Source organism: Chrysochloris asiatica, unplaced genomic scaffold (assembly GCF_000296735.1).
Source record: "Chrysochloris asiatica unplaced genomic scaffold, ChrAsi1.0 scaffold00060, whole genome shotgun sequence".
NCBI lineage: Eukaryota > Metazoa > Chordata > Mammalia > Afrosoricida > Chrysochloridae > Chrysochloris > Chrysochloris asiatica.
Genome location: NW_006408578.1, coordinates 4,525,479 through 4,543,510, shown reverse-complemented (window position 1 = coordinate 4,543,510; position 18,032 = coordinate 4,525,479). Strand labels below are relative to the sequence as shown.

The 18,032-nt window shown below is 41.7% G+C and overlaps 1 protein-coding gene across 1 annotated transcript in view; it reads left to right on the top strand.

The window, feature by feature from the left end:
• The window catches only part of PHACTR1 (phosphatase and actin regulator 1), a 765,475-nt gene that overhangs the window by 490,570 nt on the left and 256,873 nt on the right, over positions 1–18,032 (top strand). The window contains exon 5 of the mRNA XM_006864086.1: positions 4,345–4,509. Coding sequence (XP_006864148.1) covers positions 4,345–4,509 — 165 coding nt within the window. The remainder of the gene's footprint in view (positions 1–4,344; positions 4,510–18,032) is intronic.

The window sequence follows — 18,032 nt, the reverse complement described above, 5'->3', positions numbered from 1 at the left end:
GCTGGTAGTTTCAAATTGCTGACCTTGAGGTTAGCAGCCCGGCTCGTAACCACTATGCTACCAGAGCTGCATAATCCACTATGGTAGTGTTTCTAAATCACTGCTACCTTAATTCCTAGACGTCTGGCTACGCCAGCATGACCTGTTTCAGGGAATGAATGACACCACTCCTCTAACAGGAATCTGGGAATTGGGAGAGATCTGACCTCCTTGTCTCCCTCAGGTCACCCAATCAATCACTAATCCTATTGGCCTGACTTCCCACATAGCTCTCACATATATCACTGTCTTAGTTTCCTAGGACTACTTTACTGTAACAGAGTACCACAAAATAGGTGAGTTTAAAGAACACAGATTTCTTTACTCACAGTTTTGTGGTTTGAAAGTCCAAATCAGGATCTCGTCTGAGTTGATTCCATCTGTGGGTCTCTCTCCTCGTTTCTGGTGCCCAGCAGTAATCTGTGGTGTTCCATTGCTTGTAGAAGAGCCTTCATTTGGCAACTGTCTCCCTCTGTGTCTATTCTGCTCATTCTGTAAGACACAAATCACAAGAGATTAGATATATAGCGCTCCTGTGGTGCTGTGGGTTAATACAATAGACTGCAAGGTCGATTTGAATGGCAAAGTCAGTGGTTCAAGCTCACTTAACAACAGTAACAATATAACAAAAGAAAACCCCCATTTCTAAACAGGGTCATAGTTATAGGTACAGGATTAGGACTTCAACGTAACAGTTGTTTTCTATACTATACACCACAAAACATATATGGATTCAACCGTTTCAATATGTGCAGTTCAGTGACATTGATTTTGTTCTTCAAGTTGCACATCCACTTTCACCCTTGTTTTCTGAATTGTTCCCATCATCTCTTTTGAGTTGCTGTTGTCACTTTGATCCCATAAAGTTCTTAAAAGAGCTTAATGTTCAAGGCAGACATTCTTTACTAGTTAAGCTAGACCATTGTTTGATTTTAAGAAGACTTCAGGGGAGGTTTTTGGTTTTAGTTTTTAAGATTATTTTAGGGCATTTGTTTAGGGGGTTCATACAGTCTCCATGGCTCTAGAAAGTTTGGGGTTCATCAGTCTAACTTTTTGAAGGGCACAATTCAATCCGTAACAATCACTTTCCTTTCAGTTTTACAGTCAGGAGCCTTAACAAATCCATCACCATCTCTTTCCAAGATGGCCGCCACAGTCTGTTGCCTGGACATGGTTCAGATCCCATAAGTATTTGTTAAGTTGAAAACCATTTTCAGATAACAGTGGGCAGGTTATCAGGATGCAATATTGCATTTCTGAGGGAAGCGTATGCAAGGGGGCTTCACAGAGTTATTGGAAACACTCCATTCATTATCTCTTATTTCCACTTAATTTTCTGAAGCCCCCTCATATGGCCAAATCTAGGAGATTTTTCTGAAGAGCCGTATTAGAGGCAAGAGAAGTGTGACTCTGCCATAGCTTTATATGCGATTGTTATGTTTGGAAAGGTGAATCTTCCTGTCTCATTATCTGTCCTAATAGTTACTTTATCTAAATATTCTTTATCTTAAAAATTCCCATTGGGGTACATTTAAGTCACTGGGATATAAAAATATTTGTGTTACTTAGGAAACGTTTTATATTCTCTAAGAGGTTAAGGAGCTCTGGTAGCATAGTGGTTACAAATCAGGCTGCGAACCAAAAGGTCAGCAGTTCGAAACTACCAGCTGTTCCGTGGGAGAAAGATGAGGCTTTCTGCTCCCGTAAAGATTTACAGCCTCGGAAACCCTGTACAGGGTCGCTATGAGTCGGAACCGATTCCACGGCACATAACAACAACAACAAGAAGGTAAGCACTGGACCCTAAGGTCGGTTTGAATCAAAACGTCAGTGATTCAAACTCAACAGCTGCACCTCAGAAAACCTGTAGGGTTGCTATGAGTCGGAACTGACTCGATGGCACTTAACAGTAACAGCAACAAGAGGTTAGGAGTCCGAACCAACTCGATAGTACGTAACACAACAGCAAGGGGTAAAAAGAGGTTGAGGGGGTGAATGTGGTCTTTAAGGAAGTGTATGCTATGCATTCTTAGTTTGAAAATCTTAATTTCCTCACAGGTAAAGTTATTGGGTTGAGTTCACATGATTCTCAAGGTCACTGTTGTTAAGTTGTTAAATGCCTTCCAGTCTGTTCTGACCCTTAGTGACCTTGTATAGGGTTTCCAAGGATCATCTGATGAGCTTGAACCGCCAGCCTTACAGTTCAAATGGCTTTGCAGTCTGACGCATTAACCCATAGCGCCACACCAGGACTCCCTCCAGGGCACTACTAGCTCTTAATTTCTAAAAATTGAGTGGCACTGTAGGATCAGCACAGGACTGTGAACCACAAGGTTGGCAGTTCAAACCCACCAACTGATCCTTAGAAACCCTGTACAGGAACACTATGGATCAGAACCAACTTGACAGCACTTAAAACAACAAATTAAACTCTGTAGTCCTGGTATACTGAGCAGATCATCTGAGAAGGGGGTTATATAAAGAAAAACATGGCATCAGGATTGGGGGAAGACTCATTAACAACCTGCAATATGCAGATGACACAACCTTGCTTGCTAAAAGTGAAGAGGACTTAAAATACTTACTGATGAATATGAAAGACTATAGCCTTCTATATGGATTGCATCTCAATATAAAGAAAACAAAAATCCTCACCACTGGATAAACAACATTCCTATCAATGGAAAAAAGATTGAAGTTGTCAAGGACTTTATTCTTCTTGGATCAAATATCAACACTCACAGAAGCAGCAGTGAAGAAATCAAACGACGTTATTACATTAGGCAAATGTGCTGCACAAGACCTTTTTAAAGTGTTGAAGAGCAAAGATATCAGCTTGAAGACTAAGGTGCACCTCACCCAAGCCATGGTATTTTCAATAACCTCATATGCATGTGAAAGCTGGACAGTGAATAAGGAAGACCATAGAAGAATTGATGCTTTTGAGTTATGCTGTTGGAGGAGAATATTGAAAGTGCCATGGGCTGCCAAAAGAACCAACAGATCTGTGTTGGAAGAAGTGCAGCCAGAGTGCTCCTTGGAGGCCAGGATGGCCAGACTTCACCTCTTATACATCGGACATATTGTCAGGAGGGACCAGTTGCTGGAGAAGGATATCATGTTGGGTAATGTGGAGGATCAAAAAAAAGGAGGAAGACCCCCAGCAAGATGGATTGACAAAGTGGCAGCATCATGGGCTCAAGTGTGGCAATAATTGTGAAGTTGGCTCAGGATTGGGCAGTGTTTCGTTCTGTTGTGCATAGGGTCACTATGAGTCGGTACCGACTCGATAGCACCTAACAACAAGTCCTGGTGAGGCACTGCAGGATAAAGCACTGGACCAAGAGGTAGGTTTGAACTTCAAGGTCGGCAGTTCAAACTCACCAGCTGCTTCTTCAAAACCTTATATAGGGTTTCTATAAGTCAGAACTGACTGGATAGCACTTAACAACAACAGTTAAACTCTCTGTAGGGTGCCATGAGTCAGAACTGACTTGAAGGCACTTAACAAAAACAGTTAAACTCTCATTTATTTTGAAATTTTTTTAAAGAAATTACACTTATCTGAAAGAAATAGAAAAGACCTCTGGGAACTCATTTTCATTAGTGAGAACTTCAGGCCCTCACTCAGAACTGGTTCACTTTGTTTATACAACAGGCAAGTAAACACAGCAGGTCAAAGAATCGTTTTATTTTGTTTTTTGTTTTTTAATGCAAAGCAACAGGGGAAGTAAAAGAAGTGGAAGAAACTAATGTGGATAGTAAAATCTCAGGGAACTGTAAGGGATTCTTAACTCAATAATAGCTCTCAGGTAGACCAAATGTTCAACAGATTTCTGTGCTTTCTGAAGGGTACTGGAAAACAGACTGTTAGGGAAATTAGCATTGCAATAGACAGTTGATCAGTGTCTTCTTTAGTTTTTCTCAGCATACTGTGTTGTAGATTGCATCTGCCAACGCTTATTTAAGAAATTGCTGGGCTAGTAGTTACAGTGAGTCTCATTTGACTTTTTCATCACCCTCTCAGCTCTGCGGGGGAGTGAGCTTTCCTACTCAAGTCTCAGTCACTTCACGGTTAGGAAACATTGGATTGGGTGTTCCCAATCTCTAGGGTTTGACTGGCTGTCCTTATTCTTCAGAACACACTGGTATGACTTCCATTCCAAAAGGCAAAAAGAGAAACAACTGGTCATGTGGTTTCTGTTATCTGTAACCATGGAAAACGTTGGCCATCTGTGAGGCTCCCATATTAACACTTTTGTCTCTGTCTCTCTCTTTCCTGTTCTCTTTCTTGGGAAAAACAAGGTGAGGAAGTGGAGAGGTTGGCGGCAATGCGCTCTGACTCCCTAGTCCCAGGTACTCACACCCCACCTATCCGGAGGAGAAGTAAGTTCGCCAACCTGGGAAGGATTTTCAAGCCTTGGAAATGGAGGAAGAAGAAAAGCGAAAAGTTCAAACACACATCTGCAGGTACCGTTTTGTTCCTTCATTCCTCATTGGTGGTTTGTTGACTTCAAGTCTGTATCCTTATTACTAGAATTTCTTTGCTATAGCCCACCCAAGGCTTAGAAATGCTCCAGTCTTTAATAACTCTTTTTAGTCTGATTTAGAATTGCATTTATATCCTAAGTGTTTTCTCACATCTCAGGGGTTTTGTTTTTGTTTCGTTTGTTTTTGTAAACTGACATGTTTGTTTGATATATAAATAGTGTGAACTTAGAATGTCATGTTTTCTATAACGGAATGGTTTCATGGCATTGAAAATCCATAGCTTATCATTCATTCTTAGGCTCACTGCTCCCATAGAGGTCAAGATACAAGCAGAAAATAAATTACCTGGTGGTTGACACAATTCTTATCAGGTTATTTCATGGCAGAAACATTTGGAATAAATGATTCTTGGACATTGCAGTGGGGGAAGCTAAGACTTCAGTGCAGTTCTATTCAGTTTGTAGCCTGGAGAACAGCAAAGGCACGAAGGGAGAATCAGTGTCGCAGACTCTGGAGTCAGACTACCTGGGTTCAAATCCCAGCTTTGTCACTTGCTCAGTGTATTGATCTCTTTACCTCAGTTTCCTCATTGATAAGATCGGGTTAAGAATAGTAAATTACATGAGTTACTATTTGTGAAGACTTTAGAACACAGGCTGCTCCACCATGTATATCATTTTTGTAATAAGTCAGGGTGGGCACAGGACAATGTGTGGGGAAACACAGAGCTGTGATTGCATTCTGTGAGATTTCACTGGTGATGGTGAAAGAACTCTGCCGAGTCTTTCTTTTGGTTTCCTTTATGTGTTCAGTCATCTTCTTCCTTAAGACCCTCAAACATTAAACCTACTTTTCCCTCAGGATTATCCCCTCCTCAGGATGTTGCTAATTTCCCATATCTCTTCATCACATCACAAACTGAAATTTGGGATGATCTTACACAAGAAAGTTATAAGGACTCTTGAAATCTTTAAAAGTTCTCCTGATAACCATAACTCCCAATTCCTATTTTCTGACTCTGTTTCCTAGCTGGAAGCCTAACTGCCCTGTCGCTATAACTTGTCATTTCCTGACTTTACAGTGACTCTCTGAATTCCATGAATCTTGAACGTGCCTGGACTCTGAGTCCCTTCATCCCAACTCTGCTTTTCACCGTCTCTGTCACTGGATACAATACCACTTGTAGGTCATTCATAAACTCCAGAACATCAGTGGGTTACTTCTTCTTATTGTTAGTTCCCGACCAGTCAGATACAGCAAAACTCCAAATGGTTAACCCCTCAGTAGCCCCTCTGAATTAGTCAGAAAAAGACAATTTGAAGATTGCCTCAGAGATTATGAAATATATTGCTTAGGCACAGTGAGATGTAAGGCACATGAAAAGAAAGAAAGAAAGAAAAAAAAAAGAAGAATGAAGATTTTACTGTGAAACAAATAGCTTCTAACATAAGGACACACTTTTAAATGATTGACATCTATCAGCCTGAGTTTGTGAAGGATGAGTGGCAGATACAAACTGAGAGAGAGCTTTGCTTACTACGTTGGGCAACGTGAGAACACAAAATCTCATTGTTTCTCACATGTCACAGGCTGATTATGCTGACAATTTTTTTGAAAAAAGACTTTAGAAAATTTGTCTTTTGAATGATTTAAATATAATGGCATCAAATTGCTCATGAATCATTAAAATCAGATTCGCAAAAAAACTTCATTTGCAGCTTTGGGGAGGCAATATTAAAACATGCAATAGGCAAAGTTGTTATTTTAATCATTCCTGTCATTAACTATTCTTAAATGTTCTTGGAAATAAGAATGTGCTTAGATGTTTTGAAATGCTTGTGACCAAACTGAAACTGATGAATTTGGCAGCAAAATGCGCTATTTGTACTTTGTAGTTTTGTTGTTGTTTTCTTTTAAACAACAACAGCAACAAAATCATTTAGTCCCTGAATTAGAGGAGGTAGAAGAAAATCTTATAGAATACTGTTTTATCCCAGTAGGTGAATGGGTGCATGTTAGAAATGAAGCTGTTCTAGTTAAAAAATAAATACATAAGAAATACGTGTTTTACACTGTAGTATTGGTTGTCCTGAACTGAATTTGGAGATATTATTTGTATGTTTGAGATGGAGAGACTCTTTACTAGTTCTTTACCCAAAGAAAAATGCTGACAACGTAAGGATGTTCAATGTAATAAATCGTTCATATGCCCAGATACTACTTTGATGTACAAACTACCTAAAATGCGGATAACAATCAAATATTCAATTAATATATAAGTTGATTGTGCAAATGTTAATTTGTTGGCCAGTTTTAACTTATATGCATTGTTGTTGTTGTTGTTAAGTGCCGTTGAGTCGGTTCCGACCCATAGCGACCCTGTACAGGGTTTCCGAGGGTGTAAATCTTTACGGGAGTAGAAAGCCTGATCTTTCTCCCATGGAGCAGCTGGTAGTTTCGAGCCACTGACCTTAAGGTTAGCAGCCCGATTCGTAACCACTACGCTACCAGAGCTCCTTTATATAGGCATTGGTGTGACTTATATGTTGTTGTTGTTAAGTGCCGTCAAGTCGATCTCGACCCATAGCGACCCTGTATAGAGTTTCCGAGGAGCAGCTAGTGAGCTTGAACCACGAACCTTGCAGTTCAAACGGCTTTGTAGTCTGGTACATTAACCCACAGTGCCACACCAGGACTCCATGTGACTTATATATGTATATATAATGTCCTTTCCTATGTAAAATAACATATTATTTTAAATATAAGGAATAAGCCCATAAATTAAATTTATATTGTATGTTTGTATGGCATTGTAGGATAAGCAGTGGTCTGCTAGCCTCAAGTTTGGAGGTTCAAATCCCCCAGCCTCTTCAGAAACCCTATACAGGGTCACTGTGAGTTGGAACCGGCAGCAGTTAACAGCAACAACAACATTGGTATTAAAATTGTGTATATTTTGCACAATCAAATGAACATTAGCATAATGCATATTTGCTCTATTATTATTTCCACACTGAGTTGCAGTCATAGTTTCCCAAGTTGTTGTTAAGTGTCGTCGAGTCGATTCCCACTCATAGCAAACCTGAAAAGGGTTTCTGAGGAGTGACTGGTGAGTTTGAACCACTGATCCTGCTGTTCAAATTGACCTTGTGGTCCAGTGCATTATCCTGCAGCGCCACACCAGGACTCCTATGTTGTTGCTGGTAAGTGCTGCTGAGTTGGTTCTGGCTCACAGTGACCCTTATAAGGTTTCCAAGGTGTGAACCCTGAAAAGGGTTTCTGAGGAGTGATTGGTGAGATCAAATTGCTGAACTTGCTGTTCAAACCGACCTTGTGGACTAGTGCTTATCCTACAGCACCACACCGGGACCATAATAATTATACTGAAAACTGTACCATAGTTCACTGTAAGTCAAATTGCAGGGGTATGTGTACCTGTGTTTACAATTCTTTCAAAGATACAACCGGTGTCTTAGTTACCAAGTGAGTGTGGCAGCAAACTATACCACAAGTGAATGGCTTTAAAGAATAGGAATTTATTGTCTCTGTTTTTGAAGCTGGAATTCCAAATCAGGACCTCAGCACTAGGGCAGGACCCTTTCTGGTCAGAGACCCTGGGAGTTCCTTGGTATTCCTTCTCCTTCGTCTTCCCTCTATATGTGTCTTTTTCTCTGTTTTGCTCTTCTTTTAAGAAACCTCTCAAAAGTGATTAGATTTAGGATTCACCCTACTCTGGTAGGAGTCCTGGTGTGGCGCTGTAAGATAAGCACTGGACTGCAAGGTCAGTGGTTCAAACTCAGCAGCTGTTCCTTGGAACCACTATGACCCGGAACCACTATGCACTTAACAACAGCAACTTCTTCTGTATGGTTTCCTTAACATAAAAAAGAAACTCCTATTTCTAAAACAAGGTCATATTTGTAGGTCCAGGGGTTGAGATTTTAATTCATATTTTTTAGCAAGGGTGAAGAACAGTTTAATCCAAAACACCCAGAAATGTCGCTTTGTAAAATCAATACCAAAAAATGGCTTTAAGAATTATGATCTAAGCAATTTTTTAATTGTTCATTTTATTAAATAACCAATGTATACTCAGAGTAGTGCATTGACTTGTTAGAGTAAGTCATTTTTTACATTGTCCTATAGTATCCCCAATAAAGACAGGTAGGTAGGATTATGCAAGATATCAAAATAGCCCCTTTTGTTTAATTTATTCACAACAGTATGGAATGAAAGTGAAATGACAGATCGTTGTACTTCAGGGAAAGTTGTATGAATATTACAACGTATCTTGGTCTAAGTAGAATACCAGGGTAAGTTGCTTCACACACCACCACTCCCATACTCAGCCTGCCCCTCTAGTTCCTGTCTGCCTTTCCCACCAATCAACTTGGGATGCCCCAAACTTAAACAGTTCTCATTTAACTATGTATAAGAGTGAGGTCAATAATGGAAGCCACCAAGCACCCTCACATCAAATCTAACCTTTGGGATTAAATATTCTGGAACAGGACAGTTGAACTAAGATCGAAACCAGGTGAGGATTTTAAAAGACAGATCGGCACATCTGCCACTGCCCACACATCCTTCATGCACATAGCTGAAGGCTTGTCCCTGAGAGACCTTTAGAGCTAAGACCTGGAGGCTGAGTTCTGGCTGGCAGTGAGAGCTCCTGGAGACAAAGAGTTCCTCTCCAAAGCATCCGTACATCACATGGCAGTCATGGCTAGAAAATGAACTAATGGGTCCTCAGGAGATGGTCCCTACATGCACTTCAGCCTCTTCTATGAGGGCCTGAACTGCCCAGGACCTGCCAGGCAATCAGTCTGACATGCCCAGCTTCCTCTGTGGAATCAGTAGTTGCTGTCAGCACTACTTCTCAACACCTGCTCTGGGCATTAAGAGAACATTCCCTCGGAAACAGAACAGACACTGCCTTTTCAGAATAGCCCAATGCAGTGATCTTACCCAAATTCCTAGAAAATGAGGATTGTGTTTATAGAAAACTGGCAGCTATCAACTGTGAAGATGCCTCTGAGGCATGCTTTAATGTCCTCTTGACAGAACATCATAAGCTGTGGGGGTTGGCTCTTGAAATCTCCGATGTGTAAATTCCCTCAATGCTTCTAAGATTTCCCACACACCAGTAACTTTTCATGAGTATTTACAAGGGAACCTTAAATGCTCATGGGAAAATGAAGCTGAAACGTAATGGAATTTCCCCATGAACTTTTTGAAACCATCTCATGCTACATGCTAGAGCTGTTCCTTAATCTGTAATAAAACTGTGAGCAAAAGCAGACCTTGTCTGTAACCTCACAGTGTGCGTAGCAAATCACGTAACTTGAGGTATGACCACATGGTGACAAAGGGAGGTGGAGGCGGGGGCTGACTTGATCTGGGGTCACAGTGTCTTCTCTAGGTGGAGTGGTTGAGCTGGGATCTGAAGGAGGAGTAGAAATTTAACACATGAGTGCTGTCAGCAGCATCAACAGCGCGTGCAAAGGCATTCTGGTTGAGAACACAGGAATGGTGCAGTTTGGGAAAGCAAGAAGGAAGAGGGGCCTGAAGAATGGCGAGCCAGAATGTGATGTGGTCTGATAAGGCTGGGGAGATTGGCAAAGGTTAGACCTTCACTAGGGCTATGTCATGTATCACAAGTTAGATAACAGTGTGAGTAACTGTAGGCAGACCAGTTGGGAAACCACTGCGTATAATAGTAATGGTGACTAATAATTGATGGGAGAAATGAATGAATTTGAGAGCGATTATGAGGATCAAGTGACAGGACTTATGGATTGCATGTTAGTGAGGGAGTGAGAGAAATGTTGAGTTTCATACTCCCATGTTGGTTTGATTTGCATGGTGGTGGCCTTACCTAAGATGGGTACTTTAGAAGAATAGCAGGTGTGGAAGAGTGGAGGTAAGTTCACAATTCCAATTTTAGATATGACCTTGAGTTGACTTTGTGATACCCCAAGTTGCAATTAAATATATGGAACACATTGGAGAAATCTGGGCTGGATGCATATAGGTAGGGGTCATTTGCATATATATGCTAATTAGAGCTATGGCCATGTATGAGATCACCTTGGGGGAAAAGTATAGAACAGAAAGAGAAGAAAACCAGGGATTGTCTTATTGTTAAAGGAAGAATATCATCATAAATGGCTAGAGAGAGAAGGATGAACCTATAAAATAGATACATTAACACTGACTGCACCAATGGGACCAGGGAGTGTTTCGTCCTGTTGGGCATGGATATGAGTCAGACCAACTCAATGGCACCTAAGAACAATATCAACAATAACTTGAGTGGCATCAATTAACTACAGAGCATCAGTCGCTGAGCAACAGGTATTTGGGTACATTCTTTGGACTGAAGCCCACTTCTAAAAAATGGAAATTATTGCCTCTTGACCAGTACAAGACCAGCTGTGCTCATCATGGAGGGTCTTGTAGAATAGCACGGTGTATATTCTACAGGGAGAAAGAAGGATCAAATTTAAAGTGTTGGCTCGTGTAATTGTGGGAACTGGCAAGTCCAAAAATAATAAGTCAAGCACATTTTGTAACTTCCCAGATGTCTTTGTTACAGCCCTGAGGTGGAATTTCTCCTCTCTTAAGAAACCTCAGGTTGTGGTCTTAAAGCGTTATCTGATTGGATGAAGCCCATCAACATTACTGAAGGGACTCTCCTTTACTTGTTGTTGTTAAGTGCCGTCAAGTTGGTTCCGACTCCTAGTGACTCTGTATAGGGTTTCCAAGGAGCAGCTGGTGAGCTTGAAGTTCAAATGGCTTTGCAGTCTGGTGCATTAACCCATAGTGCCACACCAGGACTCAACCCATTGTAAAGGTTAATTACATCTGCAAAATACCTTCACAGTAACATCCACACTAGTACTGGACCAAACAACAACAACTGGCCACATCAGCCTGATCAAGCTGACACATCAAACCAGCCATAACAGATGGTAAGCACTGAGCATGTCTGCTGGCCTTAGTAACATATTGTCATTGGTGCCCTTGATAGGAATAGTTTCAGGGAAGCAGTCGGGTGGGATTTAGATGCCATATGATTTGAGGAGTACATGAGGAGAGGAAATCAACTTCTTTAAAGAAGGTTGGCTGGAAAGGGAAAGGAGAAATAGAGTAGTAGTCACCAAAAGGGGATATGGGTACGAGAGAAGCATGTTTTTGTGTGTGTGTGTGTGTAAGATTGATCAGATTTTGTTAAGCTGCAAAATTTGCCTTTACATGCCTACCTTTCACATTCCAAGGGCAATTTGAGCATCATCTTAGTGACTATTAAGCCAAATAAATAAATAAATTTTCACACATTTTTCAGTTAATGACAAATCTCATGACTAGGAGAAATAAGCAAACATGCAAATAAATAGAGTGCTATTTAGCATATGATTTTAATAAGAAATCACCCAACCAAGTTTATTGCCTTCAGCATCTGGTGAAATCATACACTCTCTATGGGGGGCTGGAACATTCCATTTCTTTAAATCGGAGGTGGAGCTTGGGCAGGAAAAGAACAGTCCTGCTGTGTGTCCATCATGACCTGTGAGGGGACTATCTAGGCTAAGTAGATCTAATGACCCTCTTGCGAAAAGAAGACTAATAGATACAGGCTAAAAATTGTAGACATCAGTAGTTTCCTAGTGCTTGGGTTGAAAATGTTGTAATTGTTTTCTCTCTAAGTGAACTTTATCCAGCACTCTTTACGTAAAATAAAGACCATACCACCCTATTGTCAATGGCCCCATCATCTCTACTTTGTCTCCCAGTACTGAGTGGAGTGGCTGGTGCACAGTGTGTGTTGGTTCAACTGCAAGTTAGAAGGTAGCCAACTAAATACATTTGTGAGTTCCTCTGTTTATCAAAATCTGGAAAAGGGAGAGGAGAAAGAAAGCCTGTGAAGCACAAGGAGAAAGGTCCCCAAGTTTATCATAGATTCGTACTAGTTGCCAGTGAACCAATTCTGACTCATGGAGAACACCCTACGTTATCAGAGTAGAATTGTGTTTCATAGGGTTTTCAGTGGTTGTTTTTCAGAAATAGATCCCCTTTCTGCCAAGCTGCTTCTGGATGGAACAGAACTTTTTAACCATGTGTGCCACGCAGGGACACTCAGTTTAGGCTAACTGCCAGTATGTGTTGAATCTCATGATAGTTTGTCTACATTGCTGCTGGAATTATCTATTGCTGTTAACAAACTACCCTCAGACTTATTAGCTTAAAACAATTGTTTTATTAACTCTTGTGGCCTGGGACTTAACTGGGCTTAGCTGAGAGGCTCTTCTGACAAAAGGTTTGCCTTGCGGTTGCTCGTGCAGTTGTAGCCTGATGATATTGGAGTTACCCGGGGACTCCATTAGGATGCCCTTTTTTCTGTCCACTTAGACTTATGGCTTTTCCAGGGGGTGCTTTCCACACAGTCTCTACAGAGGGTAGCCAGACTACATGGCAGCTTCGGGCCCACAGGAGTGCAACAGTAGAAGCTGCCCAGACCTCTTGAGACTTAGGTCCAGAATTGGCACAGCCTCACATTTGCTGTCTGCTCTTGGCTAACATGAGTCATAGGACCAGCCCAGCCTCACTGTTGGAGTGGGTTAAATAAGGGTGTGTATGTAAATGTCAGGAGCATAGTTTTCTGGGGACCCTCTTTGGAAGCCATCGTTGCAACTTGAAGGCAAAAACTACAGCTGCTATTTTGCTCCCTTGTCTCCACCTACAACATGTTTCCGACATTTCTATCTTGAAGCCGACAATAGCGGTACCTATCATCTGCTCGGTTTACTGTGTGATGCGAGATGTGCTTGGCACTTTACATGCCTTGTTGTTAAGTGCCGCTGAGTCTGTTCAGACTCATAGCAGTCCTGTGTAGGGTTTCCAAGGAGCTGTAGATGAACTTGAACTGCCAACCTTGTGGTTCAAACCGACCTTGCGATCCAGCGCATGAGCCCACAGCTCCACACCAGGACCCGTACATGCCTTAGAGGGGTTTATCTGACAACAGGTGAAACAACTGAGACTTGGGAAGGCTAAATAATAGCTAGGTCGAAATCACAGTGCTGAAATCTCTTATTGACTACTTAGCATTTCTGGTCCATGGTTGTGGAAACTCTTAATTTCAGATGTTTTAAAATCTGTACTTCATCTCCATTTAATGGTCATATTGCAAGATGCTTTCCTTTCCTGAAATTTCTCTATAAAGCTGAAATATGAAGGAAGAGAAACTCATCAATAAAATCTGGCTCTGGAAGTCCTAGTTGATCCTTTCTTGAATGTGTTACTTCGTACTCATCTTTGTGCAGATTCCACATTATCTAATTGGATTCTATATTACAGCAGTGTTCTCTAAGTATCTGTTAAATTGCTAAGAAATAGTGAACTGATACTTTGTCTTCATTTCCTACGCCTGGCATAACAAAATAACACAAAGTGGGTGGGTTTAAAGAACAGAATTTTGATTCTCATAGTTTTAGAGGTGAAAAGACCAGACTCAGGGCATCCACAGTGCTCTATTCTGTCTCTGTTTCAATCTCTGTCTCTGCTCTAAGGAAAGATATGTCTTTGTCACTTTCAAGTTTCCTGGCTTGTACATAGATTCACAAGTGCTATTTCCCTTGTGTGACTCCGTTTCCATTATCTGTCCTCTTCTTAATATAAGACACCAGTCATATAGGCTTAGGACCCACCGTACTCCATGTGACCTCATTAGTGTAAATGATAACATCTGCTAAGAAAGCCCTACATCCCCAAACAAATTGTGTTTCAGTAGGAGGAGGAGTTTCAGAATTTGTGTCGATTCTTTACGGATGGGAAAACTAGGATTGGCCCAAAGCTGATCCTATTGGAAGTCAGATCCACTTTTCACCAGTTCTGAAGCCAGCTGTCCCTCCCACGGCACTCTCTGCTTTTCTTCTTAATTCAATAATTTACATAGAAATCACAGACCATTCTTACAGTTAAGTGGTTTATTTTTAAGGAAGTTATTGTCGTTATTAAGTGCTGTCAGGTTGTTGAGACTCATAGCGACTCTGTATAGGGTTTCTGAGGAGCAGCTGGTGAATTTGAACTGCCAACCTTGCAGTTCAACCAACCTTTCAGTCCAGTGCATTATCCCACAGTGCCACACCAGGACTCCTTTAAGGAAATGTTGTTGTTATTGTGTGCCGTGGAGTCGGTTCCGACTCTGTACAGGGTTTCCGAGGCTGTAAATCTTTACGGGAGCAGAAAGCCTCATCTTTCTCCCACGGAGCAGATGGTAGTTTCGAACTGCTGACCTTGCGGTTCGTAGCCCAATCCATAACCACTATGCTACCAGAGCTCTTTAAGGAAATAACAAGGTGTACAAACAGCACAGTGGTGTCAGACCTCATCTAACTCCAAAAGGAGGAGGAGAGAGATTCAAGATCAACCTCAGACCACAACTGATTCCGGTGAGGTAGAGGTTAGACCTATAGCCTTCTCTGTTTCTCTGCTGGATTCAAGTGCAGTGGTCACACAGAATTCACCGATCATACTCACAGTTATGAGGCTGACTAGGGAAGTAACAGGTTATAATTCAGAATCAGGACCAACCCAGGATGCAGTTCTTAGATCAGAACAGCTTCTTCTTTGTTGTTTCCCTGGCCTCTATCCCTCAGCCTGGCTTCTGCCCTGCTGGAAGCTCGCTAGGTCCACCGATAAGTAAGTGCTCAGAGGCACCGCGCTCCTCCAGCAAGCCTCATGCCCAAAGACACTCATGTCTCTTGCTCCATGGGTCAGCACACACATGGTGGCCAGCTCATGACGGTCTCCTGGCTTTGCTGCTGTTTCTCTTCCACGTTGGACACTGTTTTTCACTGTCTCGTGCCCTGTCTAGTATTATAGCTGTCTGTCTTCTTGGTCTAGGTGCTAGGACCCCAGGTCTAAAAGATGCACGCTACTGATTCTGCAAGGTTGATTTAAACCGCAAGGTCAGTGTTGCAAGTTTACCAGCTGCTCCTTGGAAACCCTATACAGGGTCACTATGAGTTGGAACCAACTCCGTGGCATGTAACAACAACAGCAATCCACTGGTGTGGTGCTGTAGGTTCAGCACTCGACTGCAAGGTCGGTTTGAACCACAAGGTTTACGGTTCAAACCCACCAGCCCCTCCTTGGAAACCCTATACAGGATTGCTATGAGTCAGAACCGACTTGACGGCACTTAACAACAACAATAAATCCACTCAATAATAATAGCATTACTAGCACAACTAATGACAAGGGTACTAGCTAATAGTTTAGTGCCTACTGGTGTGGTGCTGTGGGTTAATGCGCCAGACTGCAAAGTCGTTTGAATCGCAAGGTCGGCAGTTCAAGCTCACCAGTCGCTCCTTGGAAACTCTATACAGGGTCGCTATGGGTTGGAATCGACTCAACGGCACTTACCAACAACAACATACGTATTGGTATGGCACTGTAGGATAAGCACTGGACTGCGAACCACAAGGTCAGCAGTTCAAACCCAGCAGCTGCTCCTCAGAAGCCCTATCCAGTATCACTCTGAGTTGGAACCGACTTGATGGCGCTTAACAACAATAACAACATATGGCAAACATTGAACTAGCTGTGATATACTTCTTACTGCCTCAACAGTTCTATGAGGCAGTGACTTCTAATATGTTTCAGTGATGGAAGGTAACACTTTATCTTAACTTACTTTGGCCATATCATTAAAAGGTTACCAGTCACTATAGAAAGACATTCTGTTTGGTACAGGGTCAGTAACAAAGAGGAAGACCCTTAGGTGAGTTGGTATAATCGCCACAACACTGAACTCACACATACTAATGATTGTGAGGAAGGTGCTAGATGGGACAGCATTTTGTGCTGTTACAGGTAAAGTCTAATTCGATGGCAGCGGACAACAAGAAGTGAGGATGAGGCTTGAGGAGGGCCAATAACATGCCCAGAATTGCACAGCTGGCTAGTGGCAAAGCCCTTGAGGATCTGTATGCAAGCCTGTCTCCCGTGCTTTGCTTGGAAATGTTACTTTTATACGTCGCTTGAAAACACAGAGTTAAAAGGCTAGAATGTTCTCATATGTACATAGGTAGCTAGGTGTCCAGCAAACTTGAATTCTAGAAATTAATCTCATTAAGAAAGCAAAATAATATTGGAAATAATAGTAAAAACAGTTGTTACTTAGTCAACTGCAACTCTTGGTGACCGCATGTGTCTCAGAGTAGAATTTTTTCCATAGGGTTTTCAGTGGTTGATGTTTTTGGTGAAAATTTACTAGGTCTTTCTGCTGGGCGCTTTTGGATAGACTGGAACCGCCAACCTTTTATTTTTTATTTTTCCAAAAAAAGATGCTCATTAAATAATTTACTCATATCTGCATTGAATTAAATACCTAATTATGTACTGCCAAAAGGCAATTATTTCAGTCTCCTGAAATTGTACATGATCCAAGTTGCTCTTCTGAAGATCAAAACCCACACCAAGGACACGCTTAAGTCATTTTGGTTAAAATGGTATTACAATACCAGTAGCCATTTCTGTAACAGCAAAAGGTTGTACATTTTGTATTTTCCATCACCTGCAGCTAATACACTCAGTATTCAGAGACAGGGCTCAGAACAAAAAGCAAAGCATTTACTGAGTGTCTATAACAGAAAAACAGGGGAGCTGGGATTTCCCTGGTCTGCCTCCCATGGGAGAACATCGGTTTTACAGTCACCGTTTCAGTGCAGTGATTACAATCTCCTCCATGCATCATCATTCAACAGTATTTGCTTCTATTCCCTCTGTTTTTTGTTTGTTTTTCTTTGGGGGGGGGGGGGTGTACACAAAAACACTCATTTAAACAACCAAAGAGCACATTCTGCAAGCCTGCCTCCTGGCCACCAGCACACAGCCTTTCTCTTTCCATGAATCTAGAGTCCTCAGCTGCTATGTCTCTCTCCATGTCCTCATCTCTGCCTCCATCTCTGGTGTCGCTGCTTCTCTGGATAACGTCCCACATTCCGCTCATGCTTTTCTGCCTTGATGGTCCTAGGGTCCTCTGTTTCTGGAATGTAAGATTAACTACTACCCATTTTTTGTTACAAAACTAATACCGGTTGCGACAGTTACAGTAGTCATGATAAAATTATTCATTATTGAATTATAAGAATCTTATCCCCCAGCTCCTTTCACCAGACCTGTCTAGACAAGATGAAAACTATTCAGTGGGGGGTTCTACCTTCCCACAGACACTCTGAAACTAAACTCCCTTTTGAAAACTTGTAAGCCAGTCACTTGGTGCGTTTATAGCGCCCCCCCCCCCGCCCCATTTTAGGTAGCCAGTATTTAAGTTGCCTGCCCTATCAACCGTTATACAAAGGAGATAGGATTGATCCTTGATGTGAAGACTCCTTCCCTCTCAGTTGGTATTTTGAGCTACTACATCCATAAGTATAGGTCAGGTTCATCAAATCAGCCTGGAGCATTTAAGGGAAAGAAAAATCAACATTTAG